We start from the raw sequence: 21,226 nt of genomic DNA on the forward strand, positions 1-21,226 counted from the left end.
AGTCTGCATTTTTTTTAAAGCTGCTAGAAGTGGATTGACTTGAAAATTTTTACCTGGAGTCCACAGACTTTCTAGCAACCTTACACATGTAATGCTGCATTCATTAAATAAATACCAGAGGTGGGAAAGATTCCGAAATTACAGAAATTGTTGTTTGATGGTCGCTATTAACTGACAACAGACTTTCTGAATAGTCACTCATAATAATGACATGGATCTCAACATAGTCATATTTGCAAGTCCGAAAATAGTAATTATAGTAACTCCAATGGGACATCTCTGTGGCAAATGGTAGAACTTAGTGTAATAGTAGTAGACGAAAAGAAACTAGGTCACAATATCGAGATACATTTGCACACACTAGCCACCATAGTCTACTTACTATCAGTTTTAGTATCTGAAACGAGTCGAACTGCACTGTAACTGTAGGATAGCATTACTCATTTCCCTATGGCAGCCCTTTGTGTTGCCAAACACAAGCTTTTCCTGTGCACTCTGTGAATGCCTTCCGTTCTGAGTCATTTTGTCATTATGTTTGTGTTTTGCAGCACTAAATGTAACAACAGAAAGACTGTTCTGTGCTACTACCTCTATTGCACTGTACTTTATATAATCAGGAATCACGAGAGGAGAAGGAAAAGTTGTGTCTCATGCAACAGGTAGTGATTTATGTGCTTCTGAGAGAAGCAACACCCAATATTAGGATTACCACTGCTTGAAAACTATGTTGCATTAGTGGTAGTTGTAGGTAGAGGGTGTTTTCAACATCAGAGGTCATGTCATCCAGTTCTTTGCACAACATGTGGTGCAACATCAAACAGCCAAATGAAATGTCAGCACCTCTCTCCACAGAGTATGTATTCAGCCCTGCCTGGCCTGCTGGATGGAAATCCATTCTCAGAGAGCGGGCAGCTGCGAGTGCCTGATGGGCTTGAAGGCATCCTGGAGGTACTAAAGGAGGTGCTGAAGCTTCTCACAGCGTTCCAGGTCCATCCGGACATCTCGTTACAACTGTGTGCCTACCTGTTCTTCTTCATCAATGCGTCACTGTTCAATGCCCTCATGGAGAGAGGTATGATCTCAGCTCACCTTTCTACATCAACAAACCACTTTCGACTTTTGTTTGTAACCTTGCAAGTGGTGTAGCTCCATGAGTGTACACGTTGGGACATTGGTTTGTCTGTTTTCAGACACGCAACTTGTGGATAGATTGCCATGTAATATTTTAGCGACATTGATGGTCCCCAAAGAATGAATACTAATGATGCTGTTTGTCTCTTGACGCTTCACTGTGAAATTAGTTCTTTTGGATGAAATATCTCAACAAATGTTCGATGGATTGCCGCTATATATGGTGCAGATACCCATTTTCAAATGCAAAACTAATGACAGCTCCATCAGCCTCATTGGCATTTTGTCTTGAGTAAATGTTATTTTGCAAACAAGCTAAATTTAACTGACAAACATAACACCAACACATAACTCTGAACATGCTGGATAAACCATTAACAAATGTTAGCATGTTGACAAGCTAATAAGCGCAACTAAAATGTGGATGTTTTCTTCACACAATCTGCAATTTATTGTTTTCCAGCTCTGGCTTAGCATTTTAAATCGAAAGCATTTAATGTAAAGAACACTACTTTAATCTGTCTAAATGCTGTTTATGTATGTCTTCATATATTTCTTGCTCTTTTTAATTGTGTCTCAACGCCTTTTGAAAAATGCTATATAGAAAATCGTGCCTTGCCTTCAACAGTAGCAGGAAAATGCATAGATTTCTGTCAAGTAAGGTAACGCAGACTTATTATCTTTCATTATCTTTACTGTCTGCAACCCATCACATGCTTAGTGTCAGATCAAGTCCTAATTTTGAAAGAATTTTTTCTGATATAAGTTGGACTGATTGGTTGTTTAGGATCTGTCGCTGGGTTCTATCAGTGGTCCCGAGGTGTGCAGATCCGAGCCAACCTGGACCTGCTGATGGACTGGATCCAGAGCATTGGTCTGGGCGATCTGGCTGTTGAGTTCTTCCAGAAGCTTTCTGCTGCTGTCAATCTGCTGGCCACACCCAAAGAAACCCTCCTGCAGGTCAGAGGACATCCTTTTCTCCTTTCCTGTTTGTCTTACTGCAGGCGGGTGTAGCCCCCACAGCCGAGTCACGTTTACGTCAGCCTGAATGTTTTCATTGTCTTAAAGGTGTCACTACAACTAATCTATTTTTATGTGTTTATATATTTGGTGCAAAAGTTTCCATCTTCAGGGAATCTGAACTTCATTTAAGTTCTTCCACTGCAGCAATGTCACACTTTTCTCCAGCTTCTTACTTTAGCCAAGCATTCTGACTGATAATGCCATAGTGGCTGAGCAGTGTATTGTCTGTGGAGGCCTGTTATTGGTTTATGGTTATAGCACCCTTGACAATAGATACACTTACGCTCCCATGCTACCATTAAGCTGATTAGATACAAGGAAGCAATCTGCAGGAACAGAGCAAGTAAATATACTAAAATGTTCAGATCATGACATCATGCTGCCAGTGAAGGTGTGGCCAACACTTGACATCATACGGACCTGAGTATATCCTGTTAGCCACAGTAATGTGTAATATATTAGATCCTGTTTCTTCTCATGTAAGAGCTTGGGTGGAATTTTAGTGTTCAAAGACAAAGAAAGGTATTTACATGAAGACATGATAAAGCCTCTCATACCCTCTCTTACAGTGTGTATTCAAGAATAACATACTGCATCACTCAGACAACACTGTACACAAGAGAACAACCACTTTATATTTGCATCTACTTGTATTCAGTGTTTGCTGTGCTGCAGTAGCCTGCCAACTTAATACTTAATCCGTCCCGAAGAGCACTGTTCTCTTAGTTACCCATTCAGATCTTGTTTACACTGTGTACCACAGAAGGAAGCTGAGCTCCCACTTGGCTTGCTATTAAACACTGAGTCATGAAAAGAAACCGACAAATAAAATTCCCCAGGTATGACACAATAAGTACAAAACTTATGCAAAAGGTCATTCAGACCTGCAAAACTACAAACCTTTTCCTGATTCACGGGTTTATAGCAGTTAGAAAGTTGATGATATGGAAAGTACTGAATGTGTTTGTGGTGAAATCACCATGTGCTTCTGTTTGTGTGCTGTTGTTATAAATAGAAAGGCTAAAAATAGAAAAGTACTTTTACATTTACTTTATGTAACTCCGTGTCTTTATAAGTATTTTACATGTAATGGGACTCAGATTAAAGCTTATCTAATTCTTTGTCAGATTTTCAAACAAATGGGTTTAGGGTAGTGTATTTGTTTAACAGTTTGTAAATGTGGGACATAAGTCAGTGAGGGATTACTGTAAATCAAAGGGACGTTATTTAAGGACAGAAAGGCAGTTTAAAGAAGTCCGGATGGAGTGGAAGCTAGATTACAAGTTGATATTTATGCCTTCTTAAGCAGCCTGAGGCCACAGGAGTTTCCAGGAATGTCTTTAAACATCTTCAGTGATATAGAAGAGTAGTTTCTAACCTTTTTGTATTTAATGTTGTGTCCCATCGCATGAGTTATAGGACTGTTTCCTCTACAGCACTTAGTTTCTTTTTAATGATGGATAATAAACAGGATGTTATTACCACACTGTATTTCATGTAACCAACTTAGAGCCATCTATCCCTCACTTCAAGCTAATTATTAATTAGTTAATTAATATTACAGTGTTTAAGTGTCTAGCACATTCAGTTATTAACCATTTTTAGCTGAAAAACTTGGACAATTTAGCCATTACTTTTAGTCCATTGTTTTTAGCTCACAATTTCTAGTATTTACTCTTTTTACTAGCTCTTTTTACTCTAGCTTTTTTTTTTTTACTGGAATGCATTACTTGCAGCTAACTACTGTTAGCTACTTTATATCAGAACTATTATCCCTTAGTTTAAGCTAAATATTGAGACATTTTTGGCCCCTTGCTATCTACTTCTACTGTCGATTTCAATTGCTGTCAATGTGTTACAACTGATTGAGACAGATGTGGCGCAGACTGATTATTCTAAAGTTATTGAGGTGAGTTGAGTTAATTAGCTTAGTTTACTTGGGAATTAGTGATAGAGAGGAAAGTTTGATTATTTTGTTAGAGCTGAACACACAGTTTAAAGTTGAAATGATCGTTTTCTGTGTCAGTGGGATCTCCTGTATATAAAGGAACTGGGTTAAGTATGAGGCCTATTCTTACACTTCGATATTGACACCTGTTTTCACTGTATGACTCACAGTCACAGCACCAACCCACCCGTGGCACAGCTGTCGAGGGCTCTGTCTCATCTGGTTGTGGGATTGGATGGTTGCTAGGAAGCTGCTGCTTTTATGCATCCCTCCCCTGGCATGAGGTCACTTTGTGGCTTCTACAAAACAGCACACACCCTTGTCAGATTTTTATTTTTCCATCTGGAGTTCTGGGCTTTTAAGAACTGAAGTGGCTCACTGGCATAGTTGTAAATTACACCAGAGGGATGTGGCGTCGCTTGTTTTGCCAGCAATTTGGAGAACACAACATCTGTTGAGTTATTCTGGGAGAATATAGCTGCCGAACATTAAGTCTCAGACATAACAGAGACATTTTTAAGTTTCATTTGTTTATAAGCAGAATTTAAATTCACCTTCTGCTGAGCTCACTATGGCATCTGTGTTGTAAAAGGAGGGTAACAGCATTTAGGTTATGGTTACTGTTGTGGTCCCAGCATGTCTGGGCAAAAACTTACTTCCACCAATTCAACTGGAAACAGACTGAATGAGCTATGCAATGTGTCTCTCACAATAATCACGAGTGGTGCTGTCAAGTGACTCACCTGCATCTATAGTCATCAAAAGATCAAATACTGTCTTTCTCAAGACTGACTGACTGAGAACCGTAGTGAGGCAGTAATCATATTTCATGTTAAGGATTTTCACAGCAACCAGAGAGACTGAGCGAAGAACTCATGAAAACTTTGCACTTCTCACACCACACAAAACAAGCAGGCCACGTTAATTTGTGATACTTCAGCAGCTGTCACCTGCTAGATTGCAGAGTAAACACATGAAAAGCTGCAGTGAGATCAGAGTGACACTTAAAGTGCTACTGTATTCACCAGCGTTACATTCAGACTAAGAAATATTTTCCCATGAGGCTTGGCTACCACATCTAGCCTTGGGTGATGGGAACAAAAACTGCTTATACATCATGTAATTGGTTTCAAATACTTTTCATGCAAATGAGAGAGTAGCATTGACTGTTTGCTTTCCTGAAAACAAGGCTGCTGGGAAAATAGTTGTTTCTGCCACTCTGTCATTCTCACAAAGACTACAAAGAGCTTTTGTGGCTCTTTTTTCAGTGGAGTGCTTTTACTATCCTTCATTTTCAGATCATGAAAGGTTCAGAATGAGTTTGCTTCATGTTTCTCAATGTTATGTCTTTTCTTTGTTGTTTTATGTTCATCCAGGCGTCCTGGGCTTCTCTCAGGACTGAATTTGCTGCTTTGAAACCTGCCCAGCTTCATCACATGCTGAGGGAGTACAGCTCTGGAAAAGCCTGCCCCGCCGGATGGAACCCATCGCCAGATGATACAGAGGATGCCGTCAGGACGGGTGAGTGATGGAAGCAAAGGCCATTGTTTGGATAAGATTAGATTAAATTCAACGTGATTGGTATTGCACAGAGTTCAGTTCTAAGACAACAAAATGCAGTTAAGCATGTAACCAAAAGTGCAAGTAAAGCTGTAAAGTGCAGGTAGGTATAAATAGTGGGTGTGAACAGTATAAACAATAAAACCGTAATTAGCAGAAAGGGGAATTAATCGGGAAAATTAAAAAAATACCTATTAATTCTGTGAAATAAAAATGCTCCTCAGATGAAAGAACTTGCATATTTTATTTGCCACAAATAATTTAAAGATGTCATGTTGCGTTCAGGTAAGTTATGATGCTTTTTTTTTTACATTTCATTTGAAAAATAATTTACAGGTGAATCGATTATGAAAGTTTCTCTCAGCATTAGTTCACTGGTGTAGTTCATAGATACGGACTCACTGTTTTGAAGTCAAAATAAGTCACCTACAAGATTCTTGCAGACCTGAGGAGAAAGGGGTGGCATGTAGCTGGCTTAGCTAGGTACGTAGTTAGCTTGAGCTTTTTCACAGTGGTTTTTTCACAATGGTAGGGAAATATGATATTGTCAACTCCCCCTTTGTTGAGTGACAGACAACACAGATGTTCTTTGGTTTTGATAATCACCCCAAGGGTATGATTAATCTGACATTTACCTGATTCAAAATGCTCCACAAGTGTTTTACCAGGTTGTAACTTGGCTGCAAAATACATTTACATGCTTTTTTGGTGTTGTCTTTCTTGTTTCTGTCTTGTTGATACATTCAGCTCCCACATCTATTCCTTTTATTTGTTTTATGAGGGATTTATATACAGTCTATAGTTTTACTCCACGACATGGTTCACTCCAAATTTTTACTTTGAATTTATCAAAATTTATTTGCTCATTTCTCTATGTTAAAAAAACAAAAAAAGAAAACTTGTGAATGTAACATTTAAATGGATTATCAAATTACCCTTTGTCCATTATTCTGATACTAAAAGCATTTTCTGAGGTGTTCTTTCCACGAGATGCGTTTTTGTTTACAGTAAACTGCAGTAACCAGACTCCTGTAAGAATCAGACTAACCTATTGTGTAGCTTACATGTTAGAACTTGACAGCAGGCATGCATGACTGCGCAAGACTCATGATAAATAACAGACAACGCAGCAAGTTTAATTACTTGATTAAACAAGAGAGCTGAACTGTGCTCAGAAACTCTGACGAAGGCTAAGTTTTGCTGAAACACTACCTTCAGAACGAAGCCTATGCTGCCCGATTTAATGTGCTCCTGTTTTTTATTATATTCTTTACACTCTCAGTTGTTTGTCATTAAGTCGTGTACGGTTAAATGAGCCTGTCTCCTTTCATGTTTGTTATGTTGTCTGTTAGAAATTACAAAGTTTTGCAGATTTTTTTACCACAACATGTTCAGAGACTTGAAGTCGTCAGCATTAAATAAGATTGTTAAGACATAAAATCAGGACAAACATGAATAAATTGTGTAGCCAAACAGTGAGCCAAATAATGTGGAAATATTTTAGCTCAATTCATTATCATAAAATGTTAGAATACTCTTGCTGTAGTTTCACATAAACTTTTATTCGAGTTGTTTCTTTATTTTTTTTCCAAAAATGTGTTTTTAATTCATCATGGCAATTTTCAAATGGGCACCACTGCAAAAAGATTTGTACATGCAATAAAGGATCAAAACTTGGGTAGTAAAATAATACATTCATTAAATCATGAGAAACAAAACTGTATATAGACAAAGAACTCCAAATTGAGAAGTACGCTTTAACACGATCAGTCACAATTCTAAGTGGAAGTGGAATCTAGTGTCCACATTAACATTTTCAGGTCGTGTTTGCAGAGACCTCTGTCCACAGTGAAATTTTGAAAAGACTTAAAACTTTTCTTGTTTAGTTGTCAAATAACAAAACTGTTAATCACAGTCAATATGTGTTAAGGAACAAGATAGACAGGTCACAGTCACACACTGGTACAGATCCCCTCTTGATTTACTCTGATCACTCAGTCTGAACCCGAAGTTGCTCCCAATAGCAGGTTTGTGCCATTAGTGTGTGAATGTGTGTAGAAAAGCGCGATACAAGTGCAGACAATTTGTCATTCAACAAACTGGTGTTGACTCATGTCAAGTATGACTAAAATTTGGCACAAAAGATGGCAGCTCTCAGTGCAAGATCATCTCAGCTCCACTTGTCTTGGAATAATTTTGTGTACTCATACCCTTTGGTTTTCTTTATCTGTTTCTGTGCAACATACAGCACTAACATGTAAACAATATCTCCATACTCTAACACAGCCAGAATGTGCAGCATGTTCTTGGTTCTACTGTTAACATCGGTGTAGATGCTGACAACCTCAATTGCACCCTGTTGGGTGAAGCACCGGTGGCTGTTCTGGCCAGCAGTACCAGTCCTGTACTTTATTTACTGCTCTTAATGAAGGGTTAACCCACATACAGCAGCTTTACTTAAACTGACAGCATCGAATTTCATGAGAAGGCTGATGCATGATAACAGGCCTCTTCGATCTCCCTGCAGCGGACATCCTGGAGAGCTTCGACAACCACCCGCCGCTCATCCTGCCTAGCAGCACATTTCACTTGGAGCTGGGTAAACCCATCGTGGAGCCAGCTCTGTTTGAACAGCTCAGTCGTTTGCAGGAGTTCATTCGCCGCCTGCCCTGCAGTGAAACCCAACCCAATGTGGAGGAACAGGTAACGAGCTCTCTGACCCCACGGCTCAGCAACATAACTCGAAGCCAGAGGCAGTCAGGAACTGAAGCACTTTGATGTTTGTACATCTGCTATTGATTAACTTTATATTTCCCAAACTCAGACTCTCAGCGGGACGACCACAGACAGCCAGTCTGTGACCTCGCCCTCTGTCAGGATCCTCCAGGATCCTGTCCATCAGGTGGTCTCTGAGCCGGCTACCTGTCCCACCTCTGAGGCAAACCTGCACCGTACCTCCACTACAGAACCAGCTCAGGCCAGAGGATCTCATGGTGACCTGAGCAGCTGTGAGGCAGTCCTGACCCAGAAGCTGAAGAACCTGGAGCTGCAGAACACCCTTCCAGGACAGGCCGACATGGGCTACCACAAGAGCCTGGCACTGGACCCGTCCTGCCTGCTCACGCCACCCAACACCCCACAAGGTATGGAGCTGGCTGAGCTGGAAGCAGATCTGCAGGAGGGCACCCGCCTACTAAAGAAAGGTAACTGAAGGCAAAAGCTAGACTAAAGGTCTGCACTGAAGTGTTTCAATCCTTTCTCTTCAGGTGTTGTCAAGTAAATATAGAGCAGATGTACATATGTACGGTATGTACGTATGCATACAGTCATTCTACGTGTTGTATGGTGCAGGGTTTTTGCTATAAAGAAGAACTACTGAGTGACCAGAGGAGTCAGTGCTGAAGCCACTGACTGATTTAGCTGCTGCCTTCTCTTAGTGAGACGAGTCACTTACCCACTACGTCCGACTGTGAATTCACTGAGCCACGTAATTCAAATGCCTACCATGACAACCCAGTGGGCATGGAACTGACTTGCCCAGTGGGTTCACTAGTCACCACTAGTCACCAGTGTCTCCAGGCTACTCATCCAATTTCCACCGCTGGCCTATCAGTTGCTAAATCAGTTGCTGGCTTGGATAAATGTTCTGGTCTGTCAGTGTCTTATTTTTGGCACCCCCTCTGCCTCATTAATGTGATTTAATGTGTTCTTCTGACTGGAGCAATCAGAGAGCAGTTGGCTGGGTAATGTTGGTTGATCCCAACAAGCAGTTCGAAGATGTCACTTGCAGAAACTATGATGAATGTTTCTACCATTTGTAACGGTGCACAAAAGTCAGTTGACCATGCTAGCATGCATAGCTGAATAACTGACAGGCAACAAAACATTCAAGGTAGAACTCAACAGTCTAGAGTTTCTGGTAGCTGAGGCAAGTACTTCAACATCAACAGACTTGCTGTAATATTTTTTATAAACTAGAAATCAGGTTAACGAAATTGAAGCCAAATCAATCCTCTGGAAATATTGTATTGTATTTTTCTATTTTGGGCTGTTGGTTAGATAAAACAAGTACTTTCTGGAAAATTATTAGGAATGTGAGACTAATGTGGTGACTTTTTTCTCAATTAATCCATAAATTGTTTTGGATATTAAGTAGTATTTAATATCCAAACCAATTTATGGATTAATTTTTTTAAAAGTCACAGGATTAATCAACAAGAAAAGCACTCAGAGAATGCATTACTCCACCAAGGCTGCTCATTCCTTGTATCATTTCCAACGAATAAGTCCTGGTAAGTCCACAGCAGTTGATTTGTAGTAGGATCGCAATCATGTGATCATCAGCAGGCAGCTGACGTAGTTTTCATTTGTTGTCAAAGTTACAATGACGCCTTTTCGTGATCAATGATACAAAAAGCTTGAAAAATGCGTTGATCCAGACAGTAAGCTGCATCACTGCCAAAATCTAAACACTTGCTCCTTGTGTTATTTCTGACCGTCCCTGAAAATTTCATCCAAATCCGTTTATCTGTTTTTGAGACAGATGAACCAATACCGATGGTCACGTAACTCTACCTTGTTGCTTGGCGGAGTAGTAATGACAATATTTTTCAAGTTTCTGTTTCAGATTCAACATATATTCTTTTTGTGGCTTCGCAGATGCTTTCAAGTGGCCTTTTAAAAGCCGTGCGAACAGCTGAAAGACATTAACTGAAACCTGACAACAGCAGATGATAATGGCGAGTACGAGTGTGAAACAAAGAGCAAACCACACTGCTGTCACACATGGTGACAAACCCACAGCATGAGAAAGGCCCATTCAAGGCTTCACTTACACACAGCAGGTTTTGATTCAAATGACACACAGCTCTGCCACTTCAGTTCAAACCTTGTCCCCTGTTACTAAAGTCTGGAATGAGGTCACCGGCACTCATTCCTCCCAAAACCTTATTCACCTCCTCTGGCTGCCCGAATCTATTAAGCAAAGTATTTAGTGACTTGACCTTGTGCACCGGCTGCATATTTGTCCCCGGCAGTTCCAGGTCCACATTAAGGTGCCCAGACTTAAAAGAAGTGGAGTGCCTCCTCCCTTCATCTTTTACTGACTCTGGCGGTCAGGAATTTCAAGTGGAAGGCTGCTCAGGATGGGTTCACTGTGCAAAGGAAAGAGTGCTTCCTCTCCCACCCTTATTGTTTATGGACGCCTCCATTATGAGGTCATGTGTAGGAGTAAGAGGGAGTCACCGAGAAAATTAACTGCTCCAAAATGAAATCTGAATGCTAGACCTTTTTTTGTGTCAGGAGATATAAACTCAAATGATACTGCTGCCTGTGTAATTATCTAAATTAAAACCATTTTTGGAAATATCAGTGGAAACTGCATCTAAGGGCCTACTGTATCTAAGCTTCAGGCATCAGGATGAACATTTCTACCCACAAACTGTATGTACGACAGAAGTGAAGCCAAAATATCTCATCCTGTGGTAGCTACTTACAGTATCGATCATAAACAAACTCCACCACCACTGTGTCAAAAAAATGTATATTATGCTTGAGGTCTTTTTTTTTCTTAATTCTTTTCCTTTTGGTAATAGTGAGTTTTATTTCTGAACTGGCGTAAACCTCTTTTCCTCTATGTAGGAAAACCTTCATATCTTGATATGAATCAGATCTCTAACAAAAATTACAACACCAGCTACATTAATCTTCGTCAGTAAGTCACACCACAGTGAAGGACTACCATGGGCTGCAGTGAAATATATCAGACTTATTTTGACCAAATAAAAACACAAGTCTAAGCAAACCGAACATACTGATTGCTTATTTAAAAAAAAAAAGACTTCAACAATTGAGCTCAGGTCAAGTGGAAGCTCTCACATATCTAATGAGACTGTTTGATCCAGAAACTCTCAGATCTGAGTTAGACCTTCTAAAACACTTTTCGTCACGTGCTCAAGGTTCAACCTGTGTTAATGCGCTCCCTAACAGACCCCCCAGCGTGCTCCTGCAGAAGCACTTTAAGCTGCAGGATTTTGTTGATCTTAATCAGCTGTCTTTACTCTCATTGGCTACTTGTTGCTTTGTGTTTTCTCTCTTAATGCTTTTATCAAAAGTAATTTGTTTAAATGCTTTGAGGATTACATTCAAACGAAGCCATATGGCACACTTCTTGTGTGCATATACGTCCTTAAAGGTAGGTGATTCCATAGTTTAATCTGCATGATTTATCCTATTACATAGAAGTGCAACAGACAATTTATCAGCAGTTATTTTGATGATCTGTTTTTCCAAGCATAAATGTCAAATATTTGACAGTTGCAGCTTCTGGCGGGTAAGGATTTGCTGCGTTTCCTTGTGTAATAAGAAGGTAGATTAAATATTCATGAGTTTAGCACAGTTACTTTGTGCTCTGAGAAGCTAAATCAATATTTTCTACTAATAATTAATGTTTTATAGATTAAACTAGTAACTGATTTTTAAGGAAAATAATCAGCACATCAATAAATAACCATTCATGCACTCTCAATCGGAATATTTGCCTTTAACATCGTTTTAAAGGACATTACACAACTACAAAAATTGCACCATACAAACAAAAACACTAAAGTGTTTCATCTAATAGATAAATTCTCCCAAAAAGCATGAAGTCGTCTTTTATGTAATTGTTTATTATAGTCCCACTTTCGTGCTTAAATTCATGCTAACAATTATTTTCATCATTGCTGAATCTGCTGGTTGTTTTTTCATTCATTGTGTAATAAAATAGGATAGAAAACAGACATTTTTTTGTTTGAAAAAAATAAATACCTTATTTAGTTGGACTAAGAGCCCAAGACCCAATGATATTCTCTATGTTGTGTAGTAATACAAGGAAAGCATCAATTTCTCACACTTCAGCAGCTGCAAGCATCAAATGTGTAAAATTTTTCTCTGAAAACGGCTGATCAATAATCAAAATACTGGCCTGTTGTATTGATTTACTAAGCTTGTACTTAATTTTTGCATACTTAATTAATCTGCACAACATATGTGAAGTCGGTACACGCTTACATTCACTCAGGAATAATTCAAACTAAAATAAAGGAGAATAAGCAAATGGAAAAAAAAAACTTTTTTAGCTCATGCTTTATATATATGATTCCCCAGTAGTCATTCATTTTAGTGAGATATAAAAGTTTTATTTCAAATTTGATGAATTGTCATTAGAAGCTAGGGAGTGCTTGAGTAACATTGAATTGTTGTGAAGATAGTTTTGTCCAAGTTTACAGCTGCTGTGTAAACCAGCTGAGCCGAACCTCAGCCTCCATTACATCTACCTCTGTGGTTCTGGCCAGCAACTGATGTTATTTTCAAAGTTTGGTAATCCTTTAATCTGGCCAGAGGAGTTACAGAGAGGTGGTGATGTCAGGAGAGAAAAGAGCAGTGGCCGATCCGTCATGGGAATTTACAGCTGGGTTGGTGCGTGGAATCTTAATCGGCAGCGGCATTGTTCGGGGCAGGTCCTGCGTGGGGGGCAGACAGGCTGCATGTCGGGAAAAGGCGGAGGGGATCCGTGGGCTGGTGGTGGGGGAGCTGGAGGTGCAGGAGTGGGAACAGGTCTTTTTGGGACGGCTAGTGTTGCTGTTTTTGTAGCAGGATGACTCGCATCTATGGTAGAGCACCGCAGCATGCAAACCTGCAATCACTTCTTACTTCAGGCAGTGCAGTGAATAGTTTAATGTAACTTTATTTAACCAGAAGACGAGCCTCATTCAGAATAAGTTCATTTACAGGAGTGCCCTGGCTGGTTAAACTTACTGTAGTTGTACCCAGCTTAGAAAGTAAAAACAATCTAAAATACTACTGCATTCAGGTCATAAATTCTTGCTCCTCACTCCACTCCTGCTGGTTGATTTGACTGCAGAGCTGCAGCCAAATCTTCGTATTAACTGAGCCGAAATCTACATTACCTACACTGCACTTTACTGCACCTTTACTGAAGTTCACCTGGACTCTTTGGAACTGACTGGCAGCCATTTGAGAATGTAACTTTGGGATGTAGGGAATTAAAATAGGCATTTCTTTCTAAAAGTGGTCTGGTGATAAATCAGTAATGAAAATAATTCTTTGTTGAAGCCCTGGTTGTATAAGTAGAAAATCAAGTAAAGATTTATTTATTCATATAGCACCTTCCAAAACAATTGTGACAAAGACCTCCCCATTAAAAGCATCAAACAACCAACTAAACTGAAATAAAATCAACATAAACAAGAACGACACTCAGAAAGTGCAGTACTCCGCCAAGGCTGCTCAGTCGTTGTATAATTTCTGATGGGTAAGTCCCAATAAGTCCGCAACGGTGGATTAGTAGTATGACCGCAATCATGGGATCGTTAGCAGGCAGCTGACGTAGTGTTCACTTGTTGTCATAGTAACAGCTACGCTGTGCCACTATATCGCAATGATACAGAAATCTTTAACAAATCCGTGGATCCAGACAATAAGCTGCATCACTGCCAAAATCTAATCAGATCATCCTTGTGTCATTTCTGACCTTCCTTGGAAATTTCATCCAAATCTGTTAGTCCATTATTGAGTAATGTTGCGCACAAACAGATGTACACTGATTGTCACATAACTCTGCTGCGTTCCTCAGCCGAGTAATGAGAGAGTTAGATGTTTGTTTGTCAATGAATCTGTCATCATGTATTTCCAAAAATGGAAAATGTGACTTTGTATCACTTTTAACTAACTGAGGTTTCTTTTAAATGAGCAGAGATTACATTTTTAGACTTTGGATAGTTTATTCGTGGTACTTCCATCATTTTGATATGCATATCTACCGTCTTCTACACCTTTTTGATCTGATGTGTTTCTCTTTTTGTGTTTGCTCAGCCAGTGGAAATGCTGAGAGGAAGACAGGAAGTGTGGAAACAGAAGAAGACAGAGAGGAAGTGTTCACGGTGGAACTTCACAGAGGACCTCACGGTCTTGGACTGGCACTTGTAGATGGAACGGTACAATAAAACACTGATTCAGCTACAAGTGTTTACTGCATCAGTACCATAAAATGCAAAAACAAACCCCGATGTGTTAATCCCAACAAGAAAAAAGTTTGTGTAGCTGCTAAGATCTAATGACAAACACTAATCAGATTAGACAGCAAACTGCAGGGGTTTCACCTCAACTGGCACATTTAATCACACTAAATGTTCTTACTGAATTCTACACTTCGATTTCATGGATGAGAACTAGTATGGCTCAGTGATACTTTTATTTTGATACAGTTCATTAATTAACATTACAGTTTACAATGGAAATTATGTTTGTATACCACAGAACAACTTTTATGTACAATCATACCACAGATATCTGTGCTCTTACATGTGGAGCTGGGTGAGCTGGTTGAATAATCAATCAGTTGAGTGATTAAAAGCACCAAAATGTCACAGGTTCCAACCTCTGAAATTGGAATATTTGATCTTTTTCTCTGCTTTCTATGATTGTAAACAGATTTTTTGTGGTCTTTCTGTGGACGCTGTGATGATTTTTACTAAATGGTAACACCAGCATGCAGGAATAATACTTGTTAGTTTAGCGTGTTTGCATTTGCCAGTTAGCACCAAACAAATACAACTGAATCTGATAAAAATGTCATATTATTCAGATAATATGAAGATAATTAGTCATAAACCAAAGTCACCAAACTTAATACAACTCTTTCTTCTTGAAGCTCCTGCAGTTAATTTCATATAGCAAAGCATCTGACAGTTGCAGAGATATTTGACTCTGAGCCTAAAATCTCAAATCACTGGTGACATTACAGGTAAAGAATCAATCACCTGGAAAGCATGAGAGTGTGTACAATAGTTCAAGGTAATCTGTCCAGTAGTTACTGAAGTATTTCAATCATACTGACAGCTCACCCTCTGCAGGGCTCTAAAATCCCTTCACAGTTTTCAGTAATCAGTTTATTTGTTGTGTTTTATCTATGTGAAGAAAACGCCACTGAGAATGAGCGGCATTTATGTGAAGTCAGTGGTTCCTGACTCTCCGGCTGCCAAGTGTCAGAAACTGAGAATGGGAGATCGCATCCTGGCTGTGAATGGCATCAGTCTGGTGGGGATGGAATATAGCACGTGAGTATAAAAGTACACACAGCTCTACAGATAACAGCCTGGAATGTATTCAGGAAGCAATTCACAGCAGGAAATCAGTCATAACGGAGCACAAGTCATCAGAATGACGTACTTTTAGTTTTACTTTTAGGAGTAATGATGTAGAAAACGGCTCATATTCCCAACAGTATTTGTAAGAGCTACAAAGGAGGCAGAGATTATTACAAACTGTTTATTTTTTTATTTGTAAGGAACCATGCAAAATGTTAAATGTGTATTTTAGCAGAGTTTGCTTAAAGTTAAAGATACATGTTGGTTTTTGCCACACTTCATCTCACAGAATCTCTACAACAAAGACCCAAACCTTAATACATTTGTTTGAAAATCATAGAAAAGGAGACTTGGAGACCAATACTTACTAAAAACAGAGATAGAAGAACACAGCGGGACTTACCTTTTGCTGTCAGTACAACTGTGTATTAATCAGCTTATGGGATGCAGCTCTCCTGAGGGCTTTATTGTCCCCATATGTTAGTGTTCACATGCTTCCATCCGATTAGCAAAAATGTTTTACCCTTCCTCTATTTTCACACTAAAATCAGCTTTCACACTGAGCTGACAACATCCAGTAGAAGGAAAGAGATTCACTTCACTCAGATAGCATTAAAATGAGGATTTCAGCTGGGTAAACTAATCATACTACATCATTTTCCATTTTTAATATTTAAGCCATAAAGTTTTTCTTTCATTAAATGACTTACTGACAAATTTCATAATGAGATTTAGGCTATTAATTCATTTTTGTTGTCAAATTTCTGCATAAAAAGCCCAGATAACTTGGTCACCTTTGATGGTATTTCTGTGTATTTTCTTCTCAAATGTTAAGATTTAAAATGAGAAAATGTCAGGAAGCTTCAACACAGTATGATAATTTGTGAGAGTATACGGTCGTTATTAGGTCTATTAAGCAAAGTGTTTTTGAGATACCCAGTAAATACAGGTCTTTTCTCACAGCTTGTTGCCGTTGTGTTTTCATTTCAGTGGGAGAGAGCTGATTCGATCATCAGGAGACTCTCTCAGGCTGCTGGTCGCCAAGATCGACGCGAAAACAAGCGTCAAGGCCTCGACTACGACTAAATGCTGAAGGAAGAGCGCTGGTGGACGATCAAGTGCAACTGGGAATACTGGCGGACATGAGGTTCATCCTTCCTGCTGCATCCAAAGTCAGTATTTTTCACACGATGGATTCCTCAGCCAATGGAAAACAAACTTCCTCATTTTGTATTTCTGACTCGTTGTGGAATAAAGTTTTGTGGTGCGTAAAGAGCTTCGAGACAATCAACCAAAGGCTCTGTGATCTCACACCAAAGTCAGACTGCGGGCGTTTTTCTGGCAAACAAAGGGCCAAGTTTTTAAAAGCTCATTTTTTGCTGTCCCAGCCTCTTTCTGGCCTATAAACAAACTCTGCTCCGTTCTCGCGGGGAAAGTAGGCGTCTGTGGCGATTTGTAGTCGTGAAACATCTGTCTGAATGTCTGACTTCAAGTTTTCTGTCTGAAGAGCATCTAAGTGATCATAAACGTCTGGATTCAACTGGAATTATTGTTATAATTCTATTATAATTAAATTATACTTACTTTGAAAAACTGTGAATCTTTATATTTTACACTGCAAAAACAAACATCTTCGCCCATCATTTAGTCTGTAAGGGAGTCATTAAAGTTAAATATCTGCATGTAGGCATCAGGATGGAATGATTTGTTTCAACTATATACGTTGATATTCTTATTTCTGAACGAGAAACTTACCAAAACAGGAAACTCTGGACATTTTCATTGTGGCCTTCAAAGCATTACAGATCTTTACATTGTAAAATGTCCACTTGTTTTAGTGCAGGAATCACTGTATTCTGGTTTCTTATGGCCGCTGTTCTTGTTATCCTGCTGTCTCAGATCACTTACTGTGCAAAAAAACTAGAAAAATTCAGCACAAGCAAAATGGAATTTGAATTTGTAGAATTTTTGGCATTTTTCAACATTTTTGGTTTCTTCGGACTTGTTGCCTGAAGCCTCAGATTAAAAGCAAAAGTATCACCTGAGTGGTTTTCCAGTTGTTGACGAATGGAACGATCTCGGAAGGTTGATAATATTATTCTCTTATGGCAGCAGTCAAATTTAAATTGAAATTCATGAGTCCAAGGAGTCTGCTGCTTGCTCTTTTGAGTAAACCAAACAATCAAAAACTAAATTACTCACTAATAATCCTAACAAAGGCTGCACCTAATGATTATTTTTGTTATTGATTAACCTGCAGGTTGTTTTCTTGAATTTAAAAGCATCTAATGAATCTAAAAACAGCAAATATTCAGTTTGCTTTCATGTAAAATGAATAAAATGCAACAAACTAAAATTTGAGAACATCAGATTATACATTTAGGGACATTTTTGCTTGAAAATCATCTCATTGTTGCTGCTGTAATTACAGCTAGTTTTCCACACAACAGCCAGTCACAGTACGTTATTACCTTGCTGAGGAGTCGAGTCTTCCCCTTACTTATAACTAATGCTTTGCAAGAATAAATGTTGGAAATATTAAACATAATAACTGTAAGGTCCTCAGCTTTAAACCTCTTTGAAAACCCACTTGGATAACAACAGCAAAAATATACTCTTACAGTTAAAACAACACACTTCATTATAGTTTCGATACATATATTCTACTGTATATAGGAAAATACAAAGAAAAACATTTGTTACAATGTTCAGCTTTTTCTGCTTCCGTCTGTCAGCTCTACACACAAGCAGTACTGATACTGCATGTACTGCAGGTTTAATGAATGAAAGATTCTCAAATTGTAAAGCTGCTCATCAGTATGCAGCTGATAAAAAAACAAATACCAGGAGATATTTTAATGCAGCAAACTGCTGCAGGAATCACCTGAAGTCTTTTTGTGTTTTCTTCCTTTGTGTAAACAGTGTTAAAGTTCACTCAAACTATTCTGTTTTGTAATATTTATATTTCGCAGTATTTTATGGAATAAATACTATTTTGACTTTGTCAGCTTTGCACATCTCTTCATGTTAGCAAACAGCAGCAACATCATGGTTCAGACTGAAGTACATTTACAGCTGGGATCTAAAAGCTGGGCTGGGTGGAGCAGCAGAGAAGCTGCTGGGTGTGTCGGCTGCATGGCACGCTTTAGTGGCCGCTGTTTATAGCCGCTCTGTGGTTTCCACTAGCCAGGCACTTTCCACTGTCTCCAGCATGGCACAGTTCAGCCTCTGTGGCCCCCTGAGGCCCTGATTGAAAGCACTGCTTTGTGCTGGTGTAAAGATGTGCACACTCTGCCTTAAATTACATCCCTGAATGTGTAATTAAAGTGTAAACATGTCACAAGGTGCTGAATATGAAGCTCCCTGCAGCTTTCTGACATAAATTCTCTTTTAAGACCTTTAAATATTCCTGATTGTTTACTGTAGTGTCTGTATGTTGAAGCTGCTCAATGTTCAGAAGTGGCAAAACATCATCAGAGCAAGTAAGGTGAGGTCCATTTACAAGACACTTAAAAAATAATGACCTGATTCAACACAGCTGTGTAGCTGCATGCTGCTAGTTGGCTAGAAAGTACCAGTGTTGTGTAATCTACAGACAGTGTCCAGTCCTCCTGGCAGCACAATCTGGCTTAGACTGGAAGTAGTGGTCACAGTTGAGGATGGGACAGTCTGCAAACAGTAGTTTGTAGTCGTAGTACACTGTGGCCTCTGGCGGACTTTCCTCTGACCCCCCTTTAAAGCCACACTCCTCCAGGGAGCTCTCCAGGGGCAGGCGGGCCTCCTCTGTGGGCACCCTGCTCCGAAAAAACATCCATCCTAGAGGTCTGGATCCCGACTCGGTCCTGGATCATCCTAATCAGGCTCAAAACTCTGCAGCTGCACAACAAAACTACCTCAAAGTTTCCTGGATGGGCTGCAGACAAGACGGATGAACCTGCCGGTTAGTGAGAGTAAAAATGTAATTTCATACCACATGGCTGTTTTTAGCTGTGCATCTTTTACACAACCTACGTATTATTCACGTCTGTACAGTGAGGTCTCCCTGACAGTGCGTGTTTGTGTTTATACTAATGCTGTGTAATCTGACAATCGTTAAAAACCTATATTAATTTATGTAGTTTTGTGACACTTTTAATTCTGCATGAACATAAACCATCGATTCTGTTCATAATGAAATAATATGTTATATATTCTCAATTATTTCATCATTGGGTTTAAATAACATCAACAACAACACTTACATATGGGAAGTCTTCAGGTGTCTTATTTTATCCAACCAACAGTGCAAAAATCCCAAAGATAGAGCAGCTAAAACGTGAAAAAGTTTGGATGTTTACCTTCCAAAATAGCTGAAATGACCTGTTAAAACATCATTGTGTCCCACAGTAAAAACAATTACAGCAGCCAGGTCAGGAAAAGCAGCACCACCTGTCCGCAGGCCAAGTAAACGTTGAGCTCCTTTGTTTGCAGAGCTGTTGAGGCTACTTGTGCTCTGAAGTTGTAATTTTGGGCGTCTGATTGCAGGCATTAGAGGAGTCGCAGGGTGATTTACGGCTGAGAGCTGAGGGTCAGGAATAACTCTGGCCTGGTTAACCTCGCACATCGAGGTTTGGTCTGTATGTCAACTTAGCCTGATTGAGTTTGTCAGGATCTGCCCAGTTTGCCCCACTTGAAGCCACAGAAGCTTTTCTTTAGCACATGGCTGATGTCTGTCTGGTTTTATTATATTTTACATTAGGTCAACACCAGCTCCTGCTCCTTCCATTAACTCTAAAAACAAGTCAGGGGGAATTTGTGGCTTCGTTTCATGTCTGTACTTAACAGCGGTGAAGGAAGTATTTATGTATTTAAATGTACCAGTGCAGAAATGAAGAAAATACTCCTTTATAAATAAAAGACCTGCATTCAAAATGTACTTAAAATAATACAAATAAAAGTGAACTGGCATCCTTAGAGGGATATTTAAATCTAGTGGTCCCCAGTAAACAATGACTAGCAGTATTAGGGTGCAGTAAATGGAGATACCATGTAATTACAGATTAACTGAGATCTTCAGTGGATACCTGCTGTGGTTTTTAGGGTTTAACAGTCTCGGCTGATGTTGACTTTCCAAACAGGTGGTGCTCTGTGTCTCAGCTGCTGCTTGAGTTCTTCTAAAATCCTCTGATATCTGAGTGTGGATCTCTGTGCTGTCGCTGAGGACAAAAACAATCACATGAATGTCGATGAAAGCAAACAGAAAAACAAGAATGTACTCGAGAAACAGAGATACGGAAACCAGTTTGATTCACCTCAGCATCTGTACTCGTCTGCCCAGGTCTTGATAACTGATCGTGTTGTCGGATGTCTTCAGCAGCTGAATCAGCATGTGGAGCTGAAACTGCTGACATGGGATGTCCAGGTTCATCAGACCTGC

At 39.4% G+C, this 21,226-nt stretch overlaps 1 protein-coding gene across 2 annotated transcripts in view; it reads left to right on the forward strand.

The window, feature by feature from the left end:
* Nucleotides 1–18,814, forward strand: part of radil2a (Ras association and DIL domains 2a) — a 35,142-nt gene extending 16,328 nt beyond the window's left edge. For both annotated transcript variants that reach the window (XM_023261504.3, XM_023261505.3), the window contains exons 9-16: nt 853–1,072; nt 1,919–2,091; nt 5,479–5,623; nt 8,190–8,365; nt 8,487–8,865; nt 14,537–14,658; nt 15,641–15,780; nt 16,801–18,814. In XM_023261504.3, the coding sequence (XP_023117272.2) occupies nt 853–1,072; nt 1,919–2,091; nt 5,479–5,623; nt 8,190–8,365; nt 8,487–8,865; nt 14,537–14,658; nt 15,641–15,780; nt 16,801–16,903 (1,458 nt within the window). In that variant the 3' untranslated portion in view covers nt 16,904–18,814. The remainder of the gene's footprint in view (nt 1–852; nt 1,073–1,918; nt 2,092–5,478; nt 5,624–8,189; nt 8,366–8,486; nt 8,866–14,536; nt 14,659–15,640; nt 15,781–16,800) is intronic.
* The last annotated feature ends 2,412 nt before the right edge of the window (nt 18,815–21,226 follow it).

This window comes from Amphiprion ocellaris, chromosome 19 (genome assembly GCF_022539595.1).
Source record: "Amphiprion ocellaris isolate individual 3 ecotype Okinawa chromosome 19, ASM2253959v1, whole genome shotgun sequence".
Classification (NCBI taxonomy): Eukaryota; Metazoa; Chordata; class Actinopteri; family Pomacentridae; genus Amphiprion; species Amphiprion ocellaris.